The sequence below is a fragment of the Mya arenaria genome, chromosome 10 (genome assembly GCF_026914265.1).
Source record: "Mya arenaria isolate MELC-2E11 chromosome 10, ASM2691426v1".
Taxonomy (NCBI): Eukaryota; Metazoa; Mollusca; class Bivalvia; order Myida; family Myidae; genus Mya; species Mya arenaria.
In genome coordinates, this window is record NC_069131.1 from 74,002,142 (window position 1) to 74,029,709 (window position 27,568).

At 35.5% G+C, this 27,568-nt stretch overlaps 1 protein-coding gene across 1 annotated transcript; it reads left to right on the forward strand.

Moving 5' to 3' along the window:
* Positions 1-17: 17 nt before the first annotated feature.
* On the forward strand, positions 18-27,510 carry LOC128205726 (gamma-2-syntrophin-like). Its single transcript, XM_052907638.1, has 14 exons — positions 18-163; positions 1,170-1,325; positions 1,930-2,088; positions 6,993-7,128; positions 7,775-7,797; positions 8,144-8,262; positions 10,947-11,076; positions 12,342-12,380; positions 13,855-13,971; positions 18,338-18,409; positions 18,976-19,128; positions 21,030-21,122; positions 22,270-22,380; positions 23,073-27,510. Exons 1-14 carry the CDS (start codon positions 146-148, stop codon positions 23,172-23,174), a joined length of 1,428 nt encoding a protein of 475 aa, XP_052763598.1. The 5' UTR covers positions 18-145; the 3' UTR covers positions 23,175-27,510.
* Positions 27,511-27,568: the final 58 nt, after the last annotated feature.

Here is a 27,568-nt window from a genome sequence, read left to right on the forward strand (position 1 = left end):
GCGAGACTTCATATCGGAAATGTCCGAATTACTTTACTTCCGTGTTTCCACCGTGCCGATTTCGGACAAACTAGTATTTTTCGGTTTTCCTGTCATGTTCTGCTTTCTTTGAATGTTTATCACGACATGAACATCAGAAAAGAAAATGGCATCTCCAAATGAGGTTATATGCACAAATTAATGTATATACATTGTCATTGCTATAAGTAATAACTTTTGTCTGTCCGAGTTTTATATGTATGACTCACTGTTAAGTGTATCTGAATTTCGGATATGAAAAAGTCGGATAATAAGTCATTTACATCTACAGGTTACATCGCCTCAGTCTGTTACGCGATGGGTGGTTCCTGGTCAGAAAAAGAGAGAATGTTAAAGGATTTGAAAAAAGCTTGACAGAAAAAAAAAGAAATAAAATAAGAAAAGTATTTCCCAGCTGTTTAATTTAATAATAATACTCTTCTTAAAGATATCTAATTTGTATGTAAATAGAATATTATTGAGGCAGTTTCAATAGGGTTGCATTCTATTTTTAATTCATCTAGTTATAATTAGAATAAGTTTCTAGTTCAACTGTAGAGTACACTCAACAAGTTAGACCCACTTTCAATTGTGATTTTTCGACATTACAGCCTCTCAATACATGACGCCATATCAAAGAAATTCTCAACATTTTCATCATTTGGCAGATACCACACTCATCAAAAGCCTTCATCTAATACTCGTTCTTTCCTTGCACTATAGTCGAGTATCATTTGGCAGATACCACACTCATCAAAAGCCTTCATCTAATACTCATTCTTTCCTTGCACTATTGTCGAGTTGAATTCACTGCCGGTACATGTAGACAATGTTAACACTGCCATTGCGTTTAGAGCAGCACTGGCTACATTGCCATTCATCCCTTAGACAGTACAGATGTTTTTTTGTTTTGTTTTTTAACAGCACTAACAGTCTTGTTCTTTTCACTATGTACATAATAGGTCTGCATATGTAGTTGTTGCATTTTAGGCTAATTTAGGTGTTGCACTAATTTTTATCACATGGCCCACCTGGGTGGATTGAGTAGCTTTTTTGACTTGACTTTCTTACTCTATTTTTTGTGTACACCTAGAAGTCTAGTTTAATAATTTTTAATAACATCTAAAATATTTTTTAACTTTTTTTATCAGGCAAAGGTTGGCTTTGCCACTCTGTGTGAGAGCCGATCGTTGGGTGAAGTTGTACAGCTTAAGCTTACGGCAGAAGTTCTCGTCTTGCTGCGAGAGGAATATGTACCCCGTGAACCACCGGCAGAAGAGAACGGAAATGAATCCATCCTGGAAGTGGTAGGTAGAAGTTCCAGTCTTCTAAATGCTACATGTATATGTATATACAGTTCACAGTATAAGTATATTTGAAATTAATGTTGATAGTTAGAACATGCTCATTAGGTCATGCACATAGTATTTGTACATTTAAACAGATCTTTAAGATATTCTCCTAGTCTAAGGTAGATCAGTTCAAACGATTGCCCAAATCAGTTCAATTACAAATAATGCTATTTCAGTTAGAGGATAGTATTTAATCTACTGTGCTTTTTACAGTTTATAAATTAAAGAATACAAAAAATGCTTGTTTTTTAGAATTTCGATTTTTATAGAATCCCAATAACTGTAAAGTATAGTTTTCAGTAAAAGTTTTGTGAAGAAAACTGGGACATTTAAATGACGATGTTCAACAGAAGTCCGAGCTAAAAAATGATTGTTTCAAACTTGACATTTATTGAAACCCTAAGTATTGGCAATGTACTGTATTGATGCAGCTAAGCTATTTTACACTCAGCATGTTATGAGTTTAAGAATTAAAGTTTTCTCAGCATGAAAAGTTGTACAAACATTTTTTACCAGTCTTCTATTAATGTGATATATTATCTGATAACTTTGTTATTAGATCCGTACGGTAGAGTTACGCCGAGAGCGCGAGGGTGGACTTGGACTAAGTGTTAAAGGTGGACAGGAGCACAAACTCCCTGCTCTCATATCTAGAATCGTGCCCAACCAGGCTGCCGCCAAAACTCAACAGCTATTTGTTGGTGATGCCATTCTGAAGGTGAGAGTATGAGAAAAATAATCATGTTAAAATTAATGTTTTCTTTCAATTCTTGATTTTTATATTGATTCAAAATATCTTTAAAATTTGATGTAGGAGAGTATGGTAGATCTCAGACAGTCAAGAATTTTTGCTTTGTTTTGAAAGAAGTTTATCAAATCCTGTTGAAAATAATCAAGTATTTGTGATGCTCAGTAAATAATTACGCTTTCGTTTATCATTCTAACAATGTTGTGAATATTGCAACACACGAGGTACATGAATGTCTGATGTCATGAAACGTCAAGTTTGGTCATGGTTTTAATAAAGGAGCCATATTATCTGCCAAACAATTTAATGGCAATGGAAAGCTTCAAATTACTATTAATTGTTTGAAATATTTGAAATGAAAATTGAATAAATATTTCATGACTTTCAAGATGTTCCTGATAATGTCAAACTAGAAATGAATTCCAATTTATTCAACTATTTTAGAACCATAGAAAACAAAGATATGTTATTTAATTTCTGGCAAATTTGTTTGTTTATAGCCGTAAAAGACCTGAAATTTACTGCTGTTATTTTTTATTGAATATCTCAACTGATCAGTAAGATTTCTTGAAGTAACATCAGGTAGTGTTCATTATCCACTCCATTTCTCCGCTACTGTTACAGAAACAATTCCAGTAGCCTAACATTTAACCAGGATCATTTCCAAAAGGCACAACTAAGGATCTAGGCCTAAGGCACAATTAAGGATCTTGGCAAAAGGCACAATTAAGGGTCAAGGCTAAATGCACAATTAATGAACTATGCCAAAGGCACAATTAGGATCTAGTCCAAAAGCACAACTCTAAGGATCTAGGCCAAATGCACAATTAAGGATGTAGGCCATTGGCACAATTAAGGATCAAGGTCAATGGCACAATTAAGGATCAAGGTCAAAGGCACAATTAAGGATCTAGGCCAAATGCACAATTACGGATTTTTGCCATTGGCACAATTAAGGATCAAGGTCAATGGCACAATTAAGGATCAAGGTAAAAGGCACAATTAAGGATCTAGGCCAAATGCACAATTAAGGATCAAGGCCAAATGCACAATTAAGGATCAAAGTCAAAGGCACAATTGAGGATCAAGGCCATTGGCACAATTAAGGATCAAGGCCAAATTCACAATTAAGGATCTAGGCCATTGGCACAATTACAGATCTAGGCCATTGGCACAATTGAGGATCAAGGCCATTGGCACAATTAAGGATCAAGGCCAAATTCACAATTAAGGATATAGGCCATTGGCACAATTACAGATCTAGGCCATTGGCACAATTAAGGATCTAGGCCATTGGCACGATTAAGGATCAAGGCCAAATTCACAATTAAGGATCTAGTTCATTGGCACAATTAAGGATCTAGGCCAAATGCACAATTTAGGATCAAGGCCAAAGGCACAATTGAGGATCAAGGCCAAATGCACATTTAAGAATCAAGGCCAAAGGTCTAGGCCAAAGGCTTGATTAAGGAACTAGGCCAAATGCACAATTAAGGATCTAGGCCCAAGGCACAATTAAGGATCAAGACCCAATGCACAATTAAGGATCTAGGCTAGTGTTTGAAAATCGGACTCCATTTGCTATCGATAATCGAATCAAATCGGACCAAGCATTTCGATTTACTATCGAACAATAATCGAAAGTTCATGATATCATTAAGGAATACATTATTATCCCCCACCTATGAAATAGGGAGGGGGATATTGAAATGGCGTTTTCCGTCCGTCCTTCCGTCTGTCTGTCTTTCCTTCCGTCCGTCCGTCCGTCACCTGCATTTTCTCAGAAACTAGCCGGTATAATTTCATGAAACTTGAAATAAATATGAACCACTATACTGGAATGATGCCCGTCCAAAAAAAAATTGATTGGTCAATTGTGCTTGGAGTTATTGCCCTTGATTTTTTGAAAAATGCACATTCACAGCCATTTCTCAGTCACTAGCTGGCAGAATTTCATGAAACTTAAAATAAATATGAATTACTATACTGGGATGATGCCTGTTAATTTATTTTTTGGATTGGTCAATTGTACTTGGAGTTATTGCCCTTGATTTTTTGAAAAACTCATTTACAGCCATTTCTCAGTAACTAGGTAGGAATTCTTGAAACTTGAAATAAATATGAACCAACATACTGCGATGATGCCTGTTTATTTATATTTTGGATTGTGTAATTTCTATATGAGTTATTTGCCCTTGATTTATTAAAAGATCCATGTTTGCAGCCTTTTCTATGCAACTAGCTGGTAGAATTTCATGACACTTGGAATAAATAAGAACCAACATACTGTGATGATGCCTGTCTATTTTTCTTTTGGATTGGTCAATTTTCCTTAGAGTTATTGCCCTTGATTTATTAAAAAATCATTGTTTGCAGCCGTTTCTCAGTAAAACCAATGTGCTTATCTTATTCTTTCTGAGATTTTTTTTAACCTTCAAGCACAAACAAGCCATCGTTGGCGGGGGATATCTTTTCACTGAAAATGCTTGTTTATACATAGTATCACGAGCATGGTTAAACCTGTATTCAGTACATGTGATGCTAAAGGCATGCTTTTTGCAACAGAAAGTAAGTTTCCATAACCATGTTCTGTTTTTAAACAACTAAACGAAAAAAACATTAACTACAAAATGATGCACACTGGAACATGTAAGATATTTTAATTTTTTATACATGTAAACGCATATCAAATTTTTGTGAACCTGTTAAATTCATCATTTCATTAAAACATCTTAATTTCATAAAACTTTCAACAAAAAAGTAATTTAGTTAATTACAAACCAAACCAAAAACGGTTTCAAAAACAGAATGCATCGAGCCGGGATCCCCGGTATTTACAGGAAAGACCGGATCCACTACATCATAGAGACATGTTATTGAAGAATGTTTTATGAAATATACAAACAATTAAGATTAATTTGTAATTTTGGAAAAATTACATTTACTCGACTTTTGCCACAGAACAAAAAAATATGTAGGTACCGGAAGTAACATTAGCGACATCGATTTTGGACAACCGCTATCGATTGTCGCCGATATAGCATTGCCAGCGACGATTAATCGATTGTACTCGATTATCGTTTCATCACTAATCTAGGCCATATGCAGAATTAAGGATCTAGGCCATAGGCACAACTGAGGATCTAGGCCAAAGGCACAATTAAGGATTAAGGCCCAAAGGCACAATTAAGGATCTAGGCCATAGGCACAATTAAGGATCTAGGCCAAAGGCACAATTAAGGATTAAGGCCCAAAGGCACAATTAAGGATCTAGGCCATAGGCACAATTAAGGATCTAGGCCAAAGGCACAATTAAGGATCTAGGCTAATCAAACAATAATGAGCGCATACATAACAAGACAACAAACACTGATGTGCTGTAACCTTCGCTTTTTGTCACTTGTTTGTTGTTGTTTTTGTGTCGCCTGACGACATATAAGAGTTACTTTTGTCGGCGGCAGCGGTGGCAGCGGCGGCGGCGGCATTCGCGTCCCATTTTCGCTTGTCCGGGGTATATCTCCTAAACTATAAGTGGTATCAACTTGAAATTTCATATGTAGATAGATCTAATTGAGGGCAAGTGCAGTGCACAAGAACTGTTACTCTTCCTTCCATATTTTTAAAGTTATTGCCCTTTGTTATTTTTCATGCTTAAAGTTTTGTCCGGGGCATATCTTGTAGAATATAAGAGTTATCAACTTGAAACTTCATATGTAGATAGATCTCATGGAGGGCAAGTGCAGTGCACAATAACAGTAACTCTTGCTTTCTTAGTTTTAAAGTTATTGCCCTTTGTTAATTTTCATGCTTAAAGTTTTGTCCGGGGCATATCTTGAAGAATATAAGAGGTATCAACTTAAAACTTTATAGCTAGATAGTCTCATTGAGGGCAAGTGCAGTGCACAAGAACCGTTACTCTTGCTGCCATATTTTTAGAGTTATTGCCCTTTGTTAATTCTCTTGCTTAGGTTTTGTCCGTGGCATATCTCGTAAACTATAGGAAGTATCAACCTGAAACTTATTCCGTAGGTATATCTGATTGAGGGAAAGTGCAGTGCACAAAAACCGTAACTCTTGCATCTATATGTTTAAAGTTATTGCCCTTTGTTAATTTTCAAGCTTAAATTTTGTCTGGGGCATTTCTCGAAAACTATAAGAGTTATCAACTTGAAACTTTATAGATAGATAGATCTTATTGAAGGGGATCGCAGTGCACAAAAACTGTATCTCTTGCTTCCATATTAGAGTTATTGCCCTTTGTTAATTTTCATGTTTAACTTTACCTTGCACACTTTTTTAGCTCACCAGAGCACGAAGTGATGCTCTAGGTGAGCTATTGTGATCGGTCTTTGTCCGTTGTCCGTCCGTCAACAATTGCTTAAAGAACATCTCCTCTGAAACTACCGGTCTGGATAGCACTTTAGACAGAAGCAAGACAGAGATGCTCATTTCACACCTGAAAACGTATTAATCCATTATCTTCAAATTTTTTCTCAATGTCATTGACTTCAGTATTTATTGTGCTCATTTTTGCTTATATAACCAATTGCTTGCTCCTGGCTTAACGTTTGTCGACATTAAATAATTCGTCAGGCGACACATCCGACTCGCGGAGTTCTAGTTTTTATATTGAGTACTGTTCCCATTACACAAGTAGTATTTGTAAACTGTCTAGTTATCAAGTTGTAAACTTCTAATCTCGCTTTGGGCATCCATAAAGAATTTGAAAGTGGGTGTTTCCTTGTTTCACTTTGGAAGTAATATGTAGTTATGTCATGAATTTATAACCTAGCAGAATTTACCAAATATATTAAAATAAGAAATATAGCAGAGTGTTCTATTGTAGATAACAGTTAACATTGGTTTTTCAACAGGTGAACGGTGAAAATATTGAGGCATACTCGCATGACCAGGTGATTGAGACATTACGGTCGGCTGGTGATGTCGTCACGCTCTCTGTCAAATACTTCAAACCCGCCGCTGTCTTTCTTAACAAATCTTCCAATTCAGGTAACCATAGTTACAGTGACAGTTAAGTATTAACCTTATTATAGATTGTTATGTTATAGTTTGTGATGAAAATAACTAAAACGTTTACTAGTATGTTAAATCAACGGTGACATTACCAGTCTTAGACTTTCTGCCTGTGTTGAAAAAGAAATCAAGTAAAATAGAGATTAGAAGTGAAACACACAAGATATGAGTAAAATAATAGTTACCAACATACATGTTTTTCAAGCTTATTTCTGTGTTGCCTGTGAAGAATGGCTGTCACAGGGATTACCGTATCCAGGGTTGTTGTCACACTTTTGTTTTGGATCAATAATGTTTTAACAACTTGGTGTAGAGTCTTCACCCTTGGTCACATTGGTCATATAATGAGCCTAACTGATTTAGCTCAAAGGTCAAGATCATGGTGACCTATCTAGAACAATTATAGGTGTTTCTGATTAATAACTTTTGAACAACTTGGTGCTGAGTCTTTAAAATTAAAATACTTGAACACAGTGGTCATGCTCTGTAGATGACCCCTATCAATTCCGGGGTCAATAGGTCAGAGTCATAGACCTTTACTAGAAAAATTATGAGTGCTCACAACAGGTGACACATATAGTTTTTGTGGAAAAATATTCACTTTGACTTTGATTTATTTCAGCTGACCTGAATGAAAACGATGGGGTAAGTTTCTCTTAACTATATTAGTATTTCAGAATTGAAATTTCAATATAAAGTTAATGAACTTGCCAGCACTGCCCTCAATCTACTTTCTTGGTGCTGGTTATGGGTTGCAGTCCTCCTCTAAAATGTATCTGTTTTACTCCCATAAGAGTCAATATTACAATTGAATCATAGTGCAGCACATGTTGCAAGAGATAAAACTAGAAAGGTATAAAAAAGGCCCTTACTTTGGCCTTAATTTTCTATTATTGTTATGCCCATTGAATAACTGAAAACATCAGACAGGCATTGGTGTTTGGTTTGTGGCTCCTTTGCACTCTTTGTTAAATCTATTTCATACCAACAGACTGTGTCACCACCTGGGGTTATAGTCCCGAGACTAGAGAAGTCCTGGGTCATCTATTCTTCCATACCGCTGCTCTACGCCAACCTTACAAGATATCGATCTGGCACAGACAAGCTCAGGTAAGACACTCGTATGAATATTGTACATGTCCTGATAGACGCATAGGTCAGACACTCGTATGAATACTGTACATGTTCTGATAGACGCATAGGTCAGACACTCGTATGAATACTGTACATGTTCTGATAGACGCACAGGTCAGACACTCGTATGAATACTGTACATGTTCTGATAGACGCACAGGTCAGACACTCGTATGAATACTGTACATGTTCTGATAGACGCATAGGTCAGACACTCGTATGAAAACTGTACATGTTCTGATAGACGCATAGGTCAGACACTCGTATGAATACTGTACATGTTCTGATAGACGCATAGGTCAGACACTCGTATGAATACTGTACATGTTCTGATAGACGCATAGGTCAGACACTCGTATGAATACTGTACATGTTCTGATAGACGCATAGGTAAGACACTCGTATGAATACTGTACATGTTCTGATAGACGCATAGGTCAGACACTCGTATGAATACTGTACATGTTCTGATAGACGCATAGGTCAGACACTCGTATGAATACTGTACATGTTCTGATAGACGCATAGGTCAGACACTCGTATGAATACTGTACATGTTCTGATAGACGCATAGGTCAGACACTCGTATGAATACTGTACATGTTCTGATAGACGCATAGGTCAGACACTCGTATGAATACTGTACATGTTCTGATAGACGCATAGGTCAGACACTCGTATGAATACTGTACATGTTCTGATAGACGCATAGGTCAGACACTTGTATGAATACTGTACATGTTCTGATAGACGCATAGGTCAGACACTCGTATGAATACTGTACATGTTCTGATAGACGCATAGGTCAGACACTCGTATGAATACTGTACATGTTCTGATAGACGCATAGGTAAGACACTCGTATGAATACTGTACATGTTCTGATAGACGCATAGGTCAGACACTCGTATGAATACTGTACATGTTCTGATAGACGCATAGGTCAGACACTCGTATGAATACTGTACATGTTCTGATAGACGCATAGGTCAGACACTCGTATGAATACTGTACATGTTCTGATAGACGCATAGGTCAGACACTCGTATGAATACTGTACATGTTCTGATAGACGCATAGGTCAGACACTCGTATGAATACTGTACATGTTCTGATAGACGCATAGGTCAGACACTCGTATGAATACTGTACATGTTCTGATAGACGCATAGGTCAGACACTTGTATGAATACTGTACATGTTCTGATAGACGCATAGGTCAGACACTCGTATGAATACTGTACATGTTCTGATAGACGCATAGGTCAGACACTTGTATGAATACTGTACATGTTCTGATAGACGCATAGGTCAGACACTCGTATGAATACTGTACATGTTCTGATAGACGCATAGGTCAGACACTCGTATGAATACTGTACATGTTCTGATAGATGCATAGGTCAGACACTCGTATGAATACTGTACATGTTCTGATAGACGCATAGGTCAGACACTCGTATGAATACTGTACATGTTCTGATAGATGCATAGGTCAGACACTCGTATGAATACTGTACATGTTCTGATAGACGCATAGGTCAGACACTCGTATGAATACTGTACATGTTCTGATAGATGCATAGGTCAGACACTTGTATGAATACTGTACATGTTCTGATAGACGCATAGGTCAGACACTCGTATGAATATTGTACATGTTCTGATAGACGCATAGGTCAGACACTTGTATGAATACTGTGCATGTTCTGATAGATGCATAGGTCAGACACTCGTATGAATATTGTACATGTTCTGATAGACGCATAGGTCAGACACTCGTATGAATACTGTACATGTTCTGATAGATGCATAGGTCAGACACTCGTATGAATACTGTACATGTTCTGATAGACGCATAGGTCAGACACTCGTATGAATACTGTACATGTTCTGATAGATGCATAGGTCAGACACTTGTATGAATACTGTACATGTTCTGTTAGACGCATAGGTCAGACACTCGTATGAATACTGTGCATGTTCTGATAGATGCATAGGTCAGACACTCGTATGAATATTGTACATGTTCTGATAGACGCATAGGTCAGACACTCGTATGAATACTGTACATGTTCTGATAGATGCATAGGTCAGACACTCGTATGAATACTGTACATGTTCTGATAGACGCATAGGTCAGACACTTGTATGAATACTGTACATGTTCTGATAGATGCATAGGTCAGACACTTGTATGAATACTGTACATGTTCTGATAGACGCATAGGTCAGACACTCGTATGAATACTGTACATGTTCTGATAGATGCATAGGTCAGACACTCGTATGAATACTGTACATGTTCTGATAGACGCATAGGTCAGACACTCGTATGAATACTGTACATGTTCTGATAGATGCACAGGTCAGTCACTCAGTAGAAGTTTTAGTCAGGTGAAGCCTTGTTCAGGCCCTTGAAGCAGACAAAATTACCCACAAAAATCTTCACTGTGTGTTGACTTAGGACATTTTGACCAAAATGGCGATGTTTTGACTCCTTGACATTTTGAGGCATTATGATTCAGAAAAGGTTTGATCAGGAGTACTTTGTACTTGCTGCCAAATTAAGTGAACCTTTTCAATCTTCACCTTTCCTCGTACACAACAGTCTAGCTGTCTGTATTTTGCTGACATTGTTGGATCTATCACATCCACAGGAGCAATGCGTTTGAGCTTGTTGGTGTTGACGGCACGACGTCAGGTGTTCTACAGTTTGATGACAACCATTCGTTGGCTGAATGGATGGCAGCCATCACTAACAACATCAACAGTCTCCTCACACAGATGGTCAGTGATGTTTGTAAGGGATTAAAAATATCGGGCCCTTAATGATAATCAACCATGGGAATTAAGTCAGTGCGATTTATGATCACTAACGATCGATTTTCAAGAAAAAAACATTACTGTTTGCCACTGTTGTATTGATGCACATAGTTTTAGATGTTATGAAAATTTAAAAAATGAATAACTGATAAAAATTAATATAGTTATTTAACAACATCAATTAATTTTCCAAAATGAATTCATTATTTTTAAAGGAGAGTTTTGTAAGAAATTCAGATGGTTTTTAGTTTTTATTTTGTAAATTGTTGTTGTTTTATTTGTAAATGTAGTTATTGTCACTGTCTTTGTGTCTTTGAAGTCATCAGCAGTTGTTGTTGTTGTTGTTGTTGTTGTTGTCAGTGTGCACACACTTTTTTCTTGCTATTACCATTAAGATAATAAAGATACTCACAAACTTTGTACACATGTTACATGTGACAATACACACATTTGAAACAAGACTCATAATTTTTGCTTTATTAATTGTTGTGTTTTGTCCCTTCATATTCTGAAAAAGTCATGCACAAACATTTACTATAACTGACAATACACGAATGTAAAGCAAGGATCATAACTCTAGATCTGATATATCAAGTTATTCCTCTTCTTTGATTGATATTTTAATGCAGGCCCTAATTTCTCAAAACTTCTTAAGTCTCTTATAACAAGATTAAGCAAAGCTCACTATATTTTCTATAATTTGCAGTATATATATTTACTTCTTTAAGATTTTTTAACCTTTTAATAGGAATTATCTTTATGATAATTACAATAAACCATTTTTCTTTTGTCAAACCAAATTTAAATATGTATTTTGGCTCATTGAAATAAGCTACTTAAGCCTGTAAATCGTAAGAAGTTTCGAGAAATTGAGGCCAGATGAGCGTTTCAAAAAGGCGATTGTTATCATACCACTGTGGTGCTCGTGTATTTTTTCTAACCTTTAACTATTTACAATGATTGTGAAGAAAGTTTTATTAATAAGTTACTCTCATTGGCACGATGTTGCGCAAGGTCTTGTGGTCTTGTGTTTTGGGTAAAACCAGAGAACCCGTAGGAAACCCACTTGTCTGGCTTGGGGACCGCAACCAAGCTCAATTTGTCATATAATGTAATATTATTATTACATTTCACTTCTTATTTATCATTTAAAATTTCATGATTGTTAATTGTTGATAATGCAACAAGGTTGTCTTGTGAAGTGTTGATTAAACTTGTATTATTTTTAGGTCAAGATGATGAACAGACTCTTGCTTCCAGAAGAGCAGGTATGAAGTTGCCTTTATGATTATTTTTCTTGTCAATATCCCAATGGTGAAAATACAACACACCCTATTGACAAATCCATATATTATACTACTGCTGTTTTCCCAACCACTATCAGCATAGTAGCATGTGTTGAGTGCTACCTTTTATACACTGGTGTTTATTTGAGTTTCTAACAATATGTACTTGCTATTTAAAATCTTTTTTTCAGAAAATACTATATTCCTTAAAGAAATTATTTTGAATGTTATGTTTATATATTAAAGAAAATGCACTAAGTCATTAATGCGATTAATGATTGTTATTTCTATATTAAAATAAAAATTCCAGAATGTGTAAAATGTGAAATGAACCTGTGTTGATTTAAACAAAGCAGTACGTTTTAACATGGAAATAATCAAAAATGAAAAAATAATAAAAAGGAAGAGTACAATGGAAGCTCTTCTGTTGACCTGTATAATGAGTTCACATTTACACTTTGACGTGGATGTGATACAAGACATCACAAGAGTGTCCTGTCATAACATCCCTATTTTTGTTCACATTTTGAAATATGTAAATGAATTGTATTCTCAATTCTTTTAATTTTTTATAAAATATACATTTTTATTATAAAATCTACAAAATATCTGGAAAACCTGAAGAAAAAATACCTAGGGCAGCAACTCTGGAGCTGTGTATTTCTTGACCTGGTGTCTGTTTCAATAAAGATCGTAGGCAATCTTAGTCGTAAATTGAAATTATCTTAGTGTCTGAACTTATTTCTGTTTTTTTTTATGTATCTGTGTTAATTGAACTTTTTTTAACCAGTACACTGTATTAAAAATGAATGCAAATTTGAAAAAAAAATATCAACTTGATGTCATTTGTGATATTCATACAGATTTAAGATTGTTGAAGTCTCAGGGCCCCATTTGGGTTAGGGTTAGGCTGCCCTAACCCTAACCCAGGGCCCCATTTCAATAAAGGTCATAAGGTTATAGATCGTAACTTTCTATTTTTTGGGTGTAAATGTGTTTCAATGAAAGTATTGTAAGGACATCGCAAAGATTATGCACATAACTTTATGGGTGTACCTGAACACTCTAAAGCAGCTTAAATTAGTAGTTTTAAGACTAAGATATCTTATTGAATCTGGGCCCAGATACTGAAATGCTCATGGGGCCTGTTTTAAAAAAATCTCAGTCAACCATGCATTGAAATTATTGTAGTGTCGATATTTATCTACACATTGGTGTGAATTGAAGTTAGGCAGGTGTAATACTTACAGATAAACAAAAAATTCAGGAATTTAACTAGTTTCAAGTTGTGACATTTATTCAGATTTAAGATTATTGAAGTTTAGATCCTTAAATGAGGTTGGCCTCTTGTTGTTCCTGTGTTCCAAACTCACATGATACACTTAATTGTGTTATATAGCACAGCACACATAATTAAATATAAAATCATTATCTAGAATATCTTGAATGTTTGCAGATTGAGTTTATGGGCTGGAGTCAACAGCGAGGGTCCCCGGGGACAAATGCCCAGCCCTGGAGCCCAAAGTTCATCGCCCTAAAGGGACCGGACATCCACTTGTTTGATATGCCCCCTGTAAGTAACAATGTTGGGGATAAAACACCAGTTCCTGTGTTATGGGTAAAACATCAGCCTGTTTGATCCCCCCTGTAAGTTCCAGTGTTATGGGTAAAGCACCAGCCTGTTTGATATGCTCCCTGTATGTTTCAGTGTTATGCGTAAAGCACCAGCCTGTTTGATATGCTCCGTGTATGTTCCAATGTTATGGGTAAAGCACCAGCCTGTTTGATATGCCTCCTGTAGGTTCAGTGTTATGGGTAAGGCATCAGCCTGTTTGATATGCCTCCTGTAGGTTCAGTGTTATGGGTAAGGCATCAGCCTGTTTGATATGCCGCCTGTAAGTTCCAGTGTTATGGGTAGTATGCAAGCCTATTTTATATGCCCCCTGTAAGTGCCAGTGTTATGGGTCAAAAACAGGCCTGTTTGATATGCTTCCTGAAAGTGCCAGTGTAATGGGTAAAGCAATAGCCTGTTTGATATGCCCCCTGTAAGTTCCAGTGTTATGGGTAAAGCACCAGCCTGTTTGATATGCCTCCTTTAAGTGTAGAAACAGGCCTGTTTGATATGCCCCATGAAAGTGCCAGTGTCATGGGTAAAATGCAGGCATGTTTGATATGCCCCCTGAAAGTGCCAGTGTTATGGGTAAAATGCAGGCCTATTTGATATGCCCCCTAAAATGTAATGGGTCAAAAACAGGCCTGTTTGATATGCCCCCTAAAAGTGCCAGTGTTATGGGTAAAATGCAGGGATGCTTGATATGCCCCCTGAAAGTGGCAGTGTTATGGGTCAAAACAGGCATGTTTGATATGCCCCCTAAAACTGCCAGCGTTATGGGTCAAAACAGGCATGTTTAATATGCCCCCTAAAAGTGCCAGTGTTATGGGTAAAATGCAGGCCTGTTTGATATGCCCCCTAAAAGTGCCAGTGTTATGGGTAAAATGCAGGGATGTTTGATATGCCCCACTGAAAGTGCCAGTGTTATGGGTCAAAACAGGCATGTTTGATATGCCCCCTAAAAATGCCAGTGTTATGGGTCAAAACAGGCATGTTTGATATGCCCCCTGAAAGTGTTATGGGTAAAATGCAGGCCTATTTGATATGCCCCCTATAATGTTATGGGTCAAAAACAGGCATGTTTGATATGCCCCCTAAAAGTGCCAGTGTTATGGGTAAAATGCAGGGATGTTTGATATGCCCCCTGAAAGTGGCAGTGTTATGGGTTAAAACAGGCATGTTTGATATGCCCCCTAAAACTGCCAGTGTTATGGGTAAAATGCAGGGATGTTTGATATGCCCCCAAAAAGTGCCAGTGTTATGGGTAAAATACAGGCCTGTTTGATATGCCCCCTAAAAGTGCCAGTGTTATGGGTAAAATGCAGGGATGTTTGATATGCCCCCCTGAAAGTGCCAGTATTATGGGTCAAAACAGGCATGTTTGATATGCCCCCTAAAACTGCCAGTGTTATGGGTCAAAACAGGCATGTTTGATATGCCCCCTAAAACTGCCAGTGTTATGGGTAAAATGTAGGCATGTTTGATATGCCCACTGAAAGTGCCAGTGTTATGGGTAAAATGCAGGCATGTTTGATATGCCCCCTAAAAGTGCCAGTGTTATGGGTAAAATGCAGGCATGTTTGATATGCCCCCTAAAAATGCCAGTGTTATGGGTCAAAAACAGGCCTGTTTGATATGCCCCCTAAAAGTGCCAGTGTTATGGGTAAAATGTAGGCATGTTTGATATGCCCACTGAAAGTGCCAGTGTTATGGGTAAAATGCAGGCATGTTTGATTTGCCCCCTAAAAGTGCCAGTGTTATGGGTAAAATGCAGGCATATTTGATATGCCCCCTAAAAGTGCCAGTGTTATGGGTAAAATGCAGGCATGTTTGATATGCCCCCTAAAAGTGCCAGTGTTATGGGTCAAAAACAGGCCTGTTTGATATGCCCCCTAAAAGTGCCAGTGTTATGGGTAAAATGCAGGCATGTTTGATATGCCCCCTAAAAGTGCCAGTGTTATAGGTCAAAAACAGGCCTGTTTGATATGTCCCCTAAAAGTGCCAGTGTTATGGATAAAATGCAGGCATGTTTGATATGCCCCCTAAAAGTGCCAGTGTTATGGGTCAAAAACAGGCCTGTTTGATATGCCCCCTAAAAGTGCCAGTGTTATGGGTCAAAAACAGGCCTGTTTGAAATGCCCCCTAAAATTGCCAGTGTTATGGGTCAAAAACAGGCCTTTTTGATATGCCCCCTAAAAGTGCCAGTGTTATGGGTAAAATGCAGGCATGTTTGATATGCCCCCTAAAAGTGCCAGTGTTATGGGTCAAAAACAGGCCTGTTTGATATGCCCTCTAAAAGTGTAGTAGTAGGTTTATTCGGTAAAAAGACATGAACATTACATGGCAGGTCATAATGCAGACAAATTATAACATATCATTATCAATGCATAGACAAAAGAAACCATGAAATGCACACACAATACCAAGGATGACACAAAAAAGAGAAAAATGATTTTCACTTATTTCCATTGTGGTCCTTGAAAAATTGGTGGCAGTAACCATGGAATAGTCATGTAGTTTAGCAAAATTGTTAAATACAAGGATAATAAATCTAGACAAGTTATAATCTTATATCACAGATAATTAATTACATAAATTATATCACAGAACTCATTAACATTATTACTCTGCATTCATAGCCTATTACACTGCATTCATGGCCTATGTATTGTAACAGAAGACTTGAGATCATAATGTATGGAATAAAAAAAAATGCCATTCAAAATGGCAATACTGTAAAGCAATATTAATATCACAATGAGATATGATAAGATATAAGGAAATACGTGTGAATAAGAACCCTACATGCTAATAAAAATGAAATTATTATGATAGCTAAAAATAAAAATTTATTCTATTAATATCACAATGAGATATGATAAGATATAAAGAAATACGTATGAATAAGAACCGTACATGCTAATAAAAATGAAATTATTATGATAGCTAAATATAAAAATTTAAAATGATCTTTAAGACTGCAATAGGTACTGTTTGATGGCAGACTTAAAATGGTTAGGTTTTGAAATATTCCTTATATTTTGAGGAATACTATTCCACAAATTTATGCCATTATTTGTGAATGTCTTTGCCCCAAAACTGCCAACCTTAGGCTTGGAGAAACGACCAGTGTTAACAAAGGTAAAACTATCCGCAGTGTTATGGGTCAAAAACAGGCCTGATTGATATGCCCCCTAAAAGTGCCAGTGTTATGGGTAAAATGCAGGCATGTTTGATATGCCCCCTAAAAGTGCCAGTGTTATGGGTCAAAAACAGGCCTATTTGATATGCCCCCTAAAAGTGCCAGTGTTATGGGTAAAATGCAGGCATGTTTGATATGCCCCCTAAAAGTGCCAGTGTTATGGTCAAAAACAGGCCTGTTTGATATGCCCCCTAAAAGTGCCAGTGTTATGGGTCAAAAACAGGCCTGTTTGATATGCCCCCTAAAAGTGCCAGTGTTATGGGTAAAATGCAGGCATGTTTGATATGCCCCCTAAAAGTGCCAGTGTTATGGGTCAAAAACAGGCCTGTTTGATATGCCCCCTAAAAGTGCCAGTGTTATGGGTAAAATGCAGGCATGTTTGATATGCCCCCTAAAAGTGCCAGTGTTATGGGTCAAAAACAGGCCTGTTTGATATGCCCCCTAAAAGTGCCAGTGTTATGGGTCAAAAACAGGCCTGTTTGAAATGCCCCCTAAAAGTGCCAGTGTTATGGGTCAAAAACAGGCCTGTTTGATATGCTTCCTGTATGTTCCAGTTTAAGGTTATCCCCAAATACTAACAATTAAAAGATAAAAAAAAAAAATATATACATCTACGGTACTCATTTTTAATTGTGATATCTGTGGTAAATAAATAATTATTTAGAATGTAAATATAAGGATACATCGCAGTTTTTCATGTGTTGATACTGTATGAACACCGGAGATCCCAGCACACTTCTTGATAAAATTGCTTTTGGGCCATAAAGCGTTCATACAGCATTGATACAGAAAAAAATGCCAACTTCATGAGCCCAACTCAACAAGGGTATCAGCAACTAATTGTATAAAACTTTGATAAGTTGTCAAAGGTTATCTTTTGGCTAGTTGCCTCATTTAAACAATTTGATTGGTTGGTAGTTATTATTGGATAAAATTAATATTAACCAATCAATAAACACTTTGGATAACTTTGACCAAAACAAATACTTAACCGGTTTAATTCAATTGGCCGCTGGTTTCTACCTAAGAAATGGAATCAAGAGTGCAATAAATTAGTATAAAGTTATAAACTGAACTATATACATAATCTACTTTGAGTTGAAATGTGTAAATGCCTTGTTTCAGATGCAAGCCAGGGACTGGGAAAGGTGTGACACTGTCTTCCATGTTTATGAATGCATGTTTAAAATCCTGCAGGTAAGGCAAGATAAAAACCAAACAAACATTTATTTACTTTCATATCCATACTTGCTGCTCAACTTTTCGGCCCCTGCCCAAATATTTTCTATTTATAAGCTTATTTGTTTTTTTAAAGAAAAAAGTTGAGGAGTTATCATAACCTCAGTGTCATTGTCAGCCAGCCATGTTGTGCAATTTCTTTTAACCATGGCCATCATTAAAACAACATTTAAGATATTCGAATGAAACTTGGTACACATGTTGCCAGATACAATACTAATGTATCGCAACGCCTGAAAAAAAGGTAAGTTTTGCCCCTTTTTGACGGGCGAGCCATGACATTTGCCCTGCAATGTATCCTAATGGGGATCAAAAAGCTTATTATTAATGAGATTAACAGTATTTCAAAGAGTATGAAAATTAGAGCAAACTAATTACTTATGTTAAGTAAAAGGCTACATATCTGATTTACGGAAAATCTGGTTAGCAGAATTTCATGTACAAGTTAGATTTAAAGGCCTAGTTTAAGGAATTTTAGGCTTTTTGTACTCCTGATTTTCATTAATTCAATCTGGTATTCCCAGGACTCGGAGCTAGTTGACGACAAACAGAATTGTTGTTCCGTTCAGACAACAAGCAAAGAGACGATTTATCTGAGCCTTGAAAGTCGGGCGGAACTTCTACAGCTAGAGAGAGCATGGTATAGGACAAATCATGGCGCCATTGCCAGGCTAAAGGTAAGCTTACTCCTAATCTAAAGCATTTATAGTATGTGACTCTTAAAAACCAAGCAGAATTTCTACAACTAGAGAGGGCATGGCAGGGTTCGAATTTAGACTTGCATACTCGCAAAATGCGAGCGACATTTGCAAATTGCGAGTGACTTTTATTCAAGCTCGCAAAATTCTGCGAGTGGCTTTTTCTAGACCACAAAATGTTAAAAGGAAAGTAGAATAAACATGAACTTAACTTCGCTACGTAGTCAAGTGTAAACAGCCTATAAGTGGCATGTTTACACTACCAGTATAAAGAAGACAGTACGGAGTCACGCTCTAGTCAGTTTTCAAAAATAGAACAAATACGGAAAAGGCCAAGTTTTATCTCAAATCTTTCAGGGATGCTCCGAGGCGTGCATAGTACGAAGCGAATACAAATGACGTAATCACCTAGCTCAATCATTGACTAAATTTAGCGCTTTTGCGCACTATATGTAAACCCCATCAACCTTTGAATATATTTCCGCCCAACTGTCAAAATGAATAGACTTCGTTGATCGATATATTTCATGGTCCAAGCATCCACGCTACATTTACTGTTGCTTTTATTTATTTTAAATTTATAATGTTATTGTTTTTAATACTTACTGTTATCAAAAAGCGGCCAGCATCTGATGAGTCTTTCTGTACCCCCAAAAAGAATAAGCCATCAACAAGTTCTAGTATTCGAGTCACTCAAGATTGATACTTTTTAAAGCTGCACTCTCACAGATTTACCGTTTTTACAACTTTTTTTAATTTTTGTCTTGGAAAGAGCAAATTTTTGCGTAATTTCTGCAAACCAATGTTAAAAGATTGCTGACAAAAGATCAGATCGCAGATTTGCATATTTCCATTCGAAAATTAATGCTTTATGTTAGTAACGGTTTAAGAAAAATGCATAAAACATTAATTTTTGAACTTAAATATAATAATCTGCGGTCTAATTTTTTTGTCAGCAGTCTTATATCACTGGTTTCCATGGATTTTCGCAAAAATTGGCTCGTTCCAGACAAAAAATAAAAAAGTTGTCAAAACGTTCAATCTGTGAGAGTGCAGCTTTAATATTCATAATATGTCTTAGATTTAAATTTCTACTTTAATTAGACAATATTATAAGGGAATTAAGCAAATAATAAAATTGCAAGTTGATTTTTCATTTTGCGAGTTGCCTCAAAAAGCACTCGCAAAATTTTGCGAGTGCTCCTCAAGTTAAATTCGAACCCTGCATGGTATAGGACCAACCATGGTGCCTTCACCAGACTTAAGGAACGCTTCCCCCAGGGCTCAAACTAACAAATACATAGTATGTTAGGTATAGGACCAATAATGGTGCCATCGGCAGGCTTAAGGTAAGCTTACTTCAGGACCTTAACTAATGTAATTCATATAATGTGAGTATTGAGAATTGAGCAGAACTACAACTAGAACAGGAACCCAACAAGGGGCAGTTTCTAGATTTAAGGTAAACCTACTAAATGGCTTGTAATAAACTTTCTTCAGAGGATAGAGTTAGAAATTACATTTTCTGAGGCTTGCATTTAGTCAAACTAAATGACTATATTTAGGGAGAACATTTTATAGAACCAACCTCAAGTGTAAAACCTGTAGTGTTAGTATGTTTAATAAAACCGAATGAAATTATTTGTGGTGAAGTGGAATCATGGTGTAATGGATCTAGTCCCCAACTGCAGACTGAGAAGATCCAGAATTGGTTCCTTCTGCAAGCACACTGTTTTTTGTTACTACTTTTTATAAAAATATTTTTTGTTAACCTCTTACATTGATATGTTTCAAAAAATTTGCAGAATTTTTTTACGGCACAAATGATTTGCCTTTACCTCAGAGTTGCCAATGTGTGATTTGACATTGTCATATTGCAGACTAAGACGTTTGGATGTACCTACCAGGGCCGCCTGTCTGGGATTATACTGGATCTGGATGTGGGTTTCTCCCTGTATGACAGTGGAACCAAGGTACGTCTTGACTCAATGGATTGATTATTCAGGACTTTGTTAAAGTTAACAACGTGATTGATGACATCGTTGTTAACATTTAAATGTGAACTATATGATGATGTGCTCAAATATTTGAATTAATGAATACAGCTAAAACGGTCGTCTCATACTGTGTAAGGAATACTGTAGATCATCAAGTGTATTTGTGAAACTTCCAGAGAATACAGATTTGAAAGTTAACAACGATACCATTAATAACGTTGATTACATTAACAAAGTTCTGAACAATCATCCGAATGTTTGTTAAATATTTGTAGTCTTCTATTTTTGTGTCTCTTCTTGGGTGTTTCCTTGGCCTCGACTGTTGTATGTTAAAAGGAGAACATTATAGGTAACACTCAATAGATGCAAAAAAATATTATGTTTAACTTCAGATATAAGGATATTAGCGATATTTTGTCGCTATTTAAACCCAATTTATAAAAGGCTTGTATGTTTTAACTGTGAACAGTTATAAATTGTGTGAACAAATATATACTTTTTTGTTTTTATCATTATTGAAAATGAGGTTTAAAAACTTAATAATGCATCAAAATTAGAAAAGAATGCTTTGCATCTGTCTAGAATAAATCTATATTGTGCTTTTATAAACAGGATCTTGGTAAAATATAAGACTTGTCCTGGTTTTATTGAAACAAAAATAAATATGCTTCCTCTTTGAGGGTAAAAACATTGCAAAATCGATGGTACTGACACAGATGTAGAATTTTCCAATTTTCATCCTGCTGCTCTTATTCTTGTTTTAGTTATGTTTTGTAACAATCAGTTGGGCATAATATTATAATCCATTGCTTGAATATAACAAATAATTAAATCTTCATAACCATGTTTTATATGTAAATAAATGGGTGCATAAATTAGCAATGCCAAAAAATTAGGGAGTACCTAAATGTTAAATCAAAATTCCTTAAAAAAAAATCATGAAAACAAAATCCATGAAAAATTGAAGTTTATTGTTGGTAAAGTTTTACATAAGTATTTTTGAAAACAAAATAGTTGAAAACCCTGATGAGCAAAAAATACCCTGGTAATAATCAAGGATCATTATGAATGCATTCTTATTAGGACATTGTGAAATATGAATGCACATGTAACCATCTTACAGACATACCTATGGACATACAAGTTTTCACGGTTAAAAGGCTCCTCAGACGATGGGAAACAGCGTTTAAAACTACATTTCTCCACGGACACTCCCGGACAAGTTGATGCAAAGGTGGGTCATTTTGTCTACTAACAGTCCATGGCTGTTGTTTTTTTATCATATTAAAACAGGGATGATGGAGTTCAAGATAAATCCTTTAACCAAAATTAAGACCTTCATTCTCAAATTGGTGTATATTTGTTATTTGCTGTACATTTTGTGGGCTTAGTGCAAGATGGTTGTAAATCAACACCGAAAAAGAATGCATTACAACAGTTTTGCACTAAGTAAGCCTTGATTTACATTAAAAATAGTAATAAGAACCTTAATTTGGTGATAAATGGCTTTGTGAGTGAATATATCCAGGGCTCAAACAAAAACAACAGCTGCCAGTTTAATCACATCTCTTAACATGCCTGTCTATTCCAGGAGGTGGAATGTTCCAGTCTACAGCTGCCAGTTTAATCACATCTCTGAACATGCATGTCTATTTCAGAAGGTGGAATGTTCCAGTCTACAGCTGCCAGTTTAATCACATCTCTGAACATGCATGTCTATTCCAGGAGGTGGAATGTTCCAGTCTTCAACTGCCAGTTTAATCACATCTCTTAACATGCATGTCTATTCCAGGAGGTGGAATGTTCCAGTCTACAGCTGCCAGTTTAATCACATCTCTGAACATGCATGTCTATTTCAAAAGGTGGAATGTTCCAGTCTACAGCTGCCAGTTTAATCACATCTCTGAACATGCATGTCTATTCCAGGAAGTGGAATGTTCCAGTCTACAGCTGCTGTTATTTTGTATCCATGCATTCCTGTCGGCCAAACTAGCCTCTGTAGATCCGTCCTTTCTGGCAAACTACTGACCAAACTACTGACCAACAAGTGACCACTGACTTTGACCAATTTAGATGCAAATTATGAAATTACTAGGTGGAAAATATGAACAAATTTATTATCCCCAGCAAAATTGGTGCAAATTTTGAAATGCATTTCTAAATTTGATTTTTTATGACATGTTTCAAATTAAAATCTGCATAGAAAGTGTTTGTATAATGGGGCCGCTAGTAAATTACAACTTGACAAATATTGACTATAAGAAAGATTTGGTGCAGATTATGTACCCAAATCCTGGCCGACATCTGTAGTAGATGAAACTGTTACTAATTGTGGTACATGTTACTACTATAAATATGATACTGCTGTTGGTGTTATGTATAAGGAATCTGTCTTTATGTCTTTGTATTTGTTGTATTTTAAGGTCTTCTGTTTCGGAATTGTCTTAGCCTTGGTGTTCATGTCCATAACTCAAAAAGAATTTGTCCAGTTATACTCCTTTTTGGAAAAAATAACAACAGGCAAGTGTTGATGTTCACTCCACAACACTAGTGTTTAAAGGGACTAGACACCAGATGGTCCCCAAATCATCAAATACGGTATTTCCTCAAAACAAGCCTAGAATTGTCAATACGAGCTAGTTTGAAACCGATAGTACATCATTTTACATGATTTAAAAATATTTTGTTGCTGTCTCAGCAGCTGAGTTTACCCATTTAAAAATAGAACATGATGGTTTCCCAGTTTATAGTGTGTATATTTAACATGTGAAAGTCACATGATTAGTACAGATACATATACTAACGCAATTATTTACAGGTTTACAAATTTACAGGTATTCATGCAGTAGACAAACCCAATCAATTTTGATTTGGAACATTATGCAAAAACTGCGAAAGATACATGTGTCATTAAATGGATGTAATATATCAGGAAGTAATTTCAATGCATTGTACACAAAAATATATATTTATGTAAGTTTTTGACAATTTTTATTTTCCTTGCAATTGTATCATCTGGTGTCCAGTCCCTTTAAGAAGAAAGTGTAGGTATTGTCATCCCGTATCCAAGTTACAAAGTGAAACAGGGGAGCATGAGCCTGTTTGTGGTAATCTTTTTGGATTTAAATATGTCATTTTGTATTGTTGAATTAAGTGTACATGAATGTTTTGTCTTTTTTTATGACAATTCAGATGATTATAATTTGGCCAGTACCACATATTTTATGATGCTTGAACTGTTAGTAACTACTGTCTGAATTGTGTACATATATCCTGTTTCTACATGATAGTATGAAGCTAATGCTATAAAGTACAAAGTTGTAGGTATAGTCATTTGGTATCTTTTGGCACTCAACAAAGGATATTTTTTCTATTCTTTTTTAAATTAATGACATTTGATTTAATAGTCAAAATAAAGTAAAAGTCTTGTTTCTGGTTATCTGACCTAAGGTACTTAAAAATGTGCACCCAACCCCAATTTTATTATTACATCTGCAAGAACTGTTATGACTGTTTTTTATCCTTTGGCTGCTAGTTTTTTTGGGTGGTCTTTTACACCAGCCTAAATGTTCTCTTTTAATTGAGTCTAGTGGACATTTTCCAAGACAAAATTGTGAATGCGAGTTCTAAGGGTGAAAATGACATTCAGACATACATGTACTTAACCTAATTAAGAGAAATGATTAATGTCCCAACCTCCTATCCGTTTTTTGGCATTGAAATCAGAAACAATCTTTTTTAATTATTCACTTTAATGCAATCAAATATAGTCATGCTTCAATGCAATCAAATATAATCATGCTTCAATTATTTACTTGTTAAAATGTCAGCAATATGCATGTGGTTTTTACTTTAGTCATATATTTATGCTATACTTGTCAACACTGTATGTTTTATGAATGAAGCAATTATGGGGTAAAATATTGCTTTTATTAAGCATTTCAACCCTGTTTGAATGCACCTCCTCCACCTATAACCATGGTACATGGGTGCTTAACAAAACAGTCACCAAGAATTACAGCAGGCATTTCTGCATCCAAATTTCTTTAAAACAATGCATCTTTTAAAAATGTTGTCTCCTCTAGAAAAAATAATGGGTCATCCTGGAAGACATAAAGGGTCATCTGGAAAACAGAAAGGGTCATCTGGGAAAAAAAAAATATGGGTCATCTGAGAAAATGAAAATTCTGGGTCATCTGAAAAAATGAAGATTATGTGTCATCTGAGAAATGAAGATAATGGGTCATCTGGGAAAATAAAAATTATGGATCATCTTGAAAAAGGATGCAAAGCAAAAAAAAAAAAAATCTGATCACACAAACTTGTGTTTCAATGTTGTTACATTCTCGTTCATCAGAGTTGAGACAGTGGTAAATGTTGTACACATTGTATCTTTGCTCTGGAGAACAAGAATGTGTTATTTGGATTCAATGTATTGATTTGCTTTTGGCATTGGACCAAAATCTGTTTTATAAATTAAAATGTTTTACAAAAACATGGGCCCAAAGAAGAGACTTTTAGACTACATTATAAATTAAACAATTTTTCGACTTACAAAATTATATGGTTTTTACATGGGAGTGGAGAGTGTGCAAAGCATTCTGAGTTTATGCAGATGTGTAATGATATATCATATACAGTTTGTCTCTTACAATTTTTGGTGTAATTAATGCATGTCTCTTACAATTTTTGGTGTAATTAATGCATGTCTCTTACAATTTTTGGTGTGATTTATGCAATCTTCAATTTTGGACATCTTTTGAAAGTGTCGTTATAGTCTGTGAAATTTTAGATCTGATCATTTTGAAATAAAAATAAAATATTGTGTAAATATTCAGCCGTTGATGTACTTTAGATTAAACTGATGAATATTTTTGAAATTGCTGTTCATGTAGCTTCAAAAGCAATCTTTTATTGAAACAGTTTTTCTTTTAGAAAATAACTTTTGTCCTTTTTTAAGAAGACCGGTGGTGACTAATTATTTCATAATTTACAGTCGAGTGACTTTATACTTCCCGAATTTTCCTACAAAATTCATGATTTTATACATAATGATTTTTCTTCAAGAAATTGTTATCCGTGATTTATTGAGAGAAAATCAAAGGGTATGAGTTCATAAAGAGTGAAATCTTGATTGTTTTTAAAAAAATCAACATGAAATATGTATTATGAAATATAAAGACACCACCGAACTTTCATAATTATCTACTAATGTAACACCGATTCAGTATTCCTTGTTTATAAAGTGCCATTTTACAACAGCAAAAAGTGTTTCCTTTGTCGACATTCATTCATTTTGCATCATGTTTGGGTTTTTTGCCTGTATTTTCTACTTTTATATAAGTATATCTAGATATGTTCATTATACATGCAATTAGTGTGCCCAGCACCATTACAATATTATATATTCATGTATACAAATATAGGTTGATGGCTTTATGCATACCAAATATTTAAAAGTTTCACAAAGTTTAAAATTGTTCAGAACTTTTTAAAGTTAACTACATTATTAATTTTTACTGCTCTGGAAGTTTTTAGGATATCCCTATTATCTGCTGTGTTTTTAACAAGATTTGCGAAAATAATTTCAGCTGTACTTATTATTATATAACTATATGTGAACATCATCAAATAGTTCACCTTTAAGTTAACAACAATGGTGATATTCATGTCTTTAACTTTAACAAAGTTCTGAACAATCATTTTATTTATTTTGCAATACTTTGTAATTCATGTTTGAATGTTTTCATGCTGGTAATGAAATGTAAATTTTGTCTGTTATGTACGAGATGTTTGCAACAATAATGATGATTATGTTTGCAACAATAATGATGATTATGTACGAGATGTTTGCAACAATAATGATGATTATGTACGAGATGTTTGCAACAATAATGATGATTACGTACGAGATGTTTGCAACAATAACAATGGTTATGTACGAGATGTTTGCAACAATTACGATGATTACGTACGAGATGTTTGCAACAAAAACAATGGTTATGTACGAGATGTTTGCAACAATTACGATGATTACGTACAAGATGTTTGCAACAATTACGATGATTACGTACGAGATGTTTGCAACAATTACGATGATTACGTACGAGATGTTTGCAACAATTACGATGATTACATATGAGATGTTTGCAACAATAACGATGGTTATGTTAGAGATGTTTGCAACAATAACGATGGTTATGTACGAGATGTTTGCAACAATAACGATGGTTATGTACGAGATGTTTGCAACAATTACAAGTTATGTTTGAGAGGGTTGCAACAATAATGATGATTATGTACAAGTTGTTTGCAACAATAATGGTGATTACTTTTACAAAATAAAGACTATACTGAAATAGAATTTCTTGTTTTTTTGTCTAGGTTTGTTGGAAGATTCGGCCCTATCAATGGGCAACTGC

Bases quoted from the DNA above. Each gene is read 5' to 3' on its own strand.
- LOC128205726 (XM_052907638.1), top strand. The intron at 13,972-18,337 runs GTAAGTAACAAT...GCCTTGTTTCAG, and splicing joins ACTTGTTTGATATGCCCCCT to ATGCAAGCCAGGGACTGGGA. The intron at 21,123-22,269 runs GTACGTCTTGAC...ACCATCTTACAG, and splicing joins TGTATGACAGTGGAACCAAG to ACATACCTATGGACATACAA.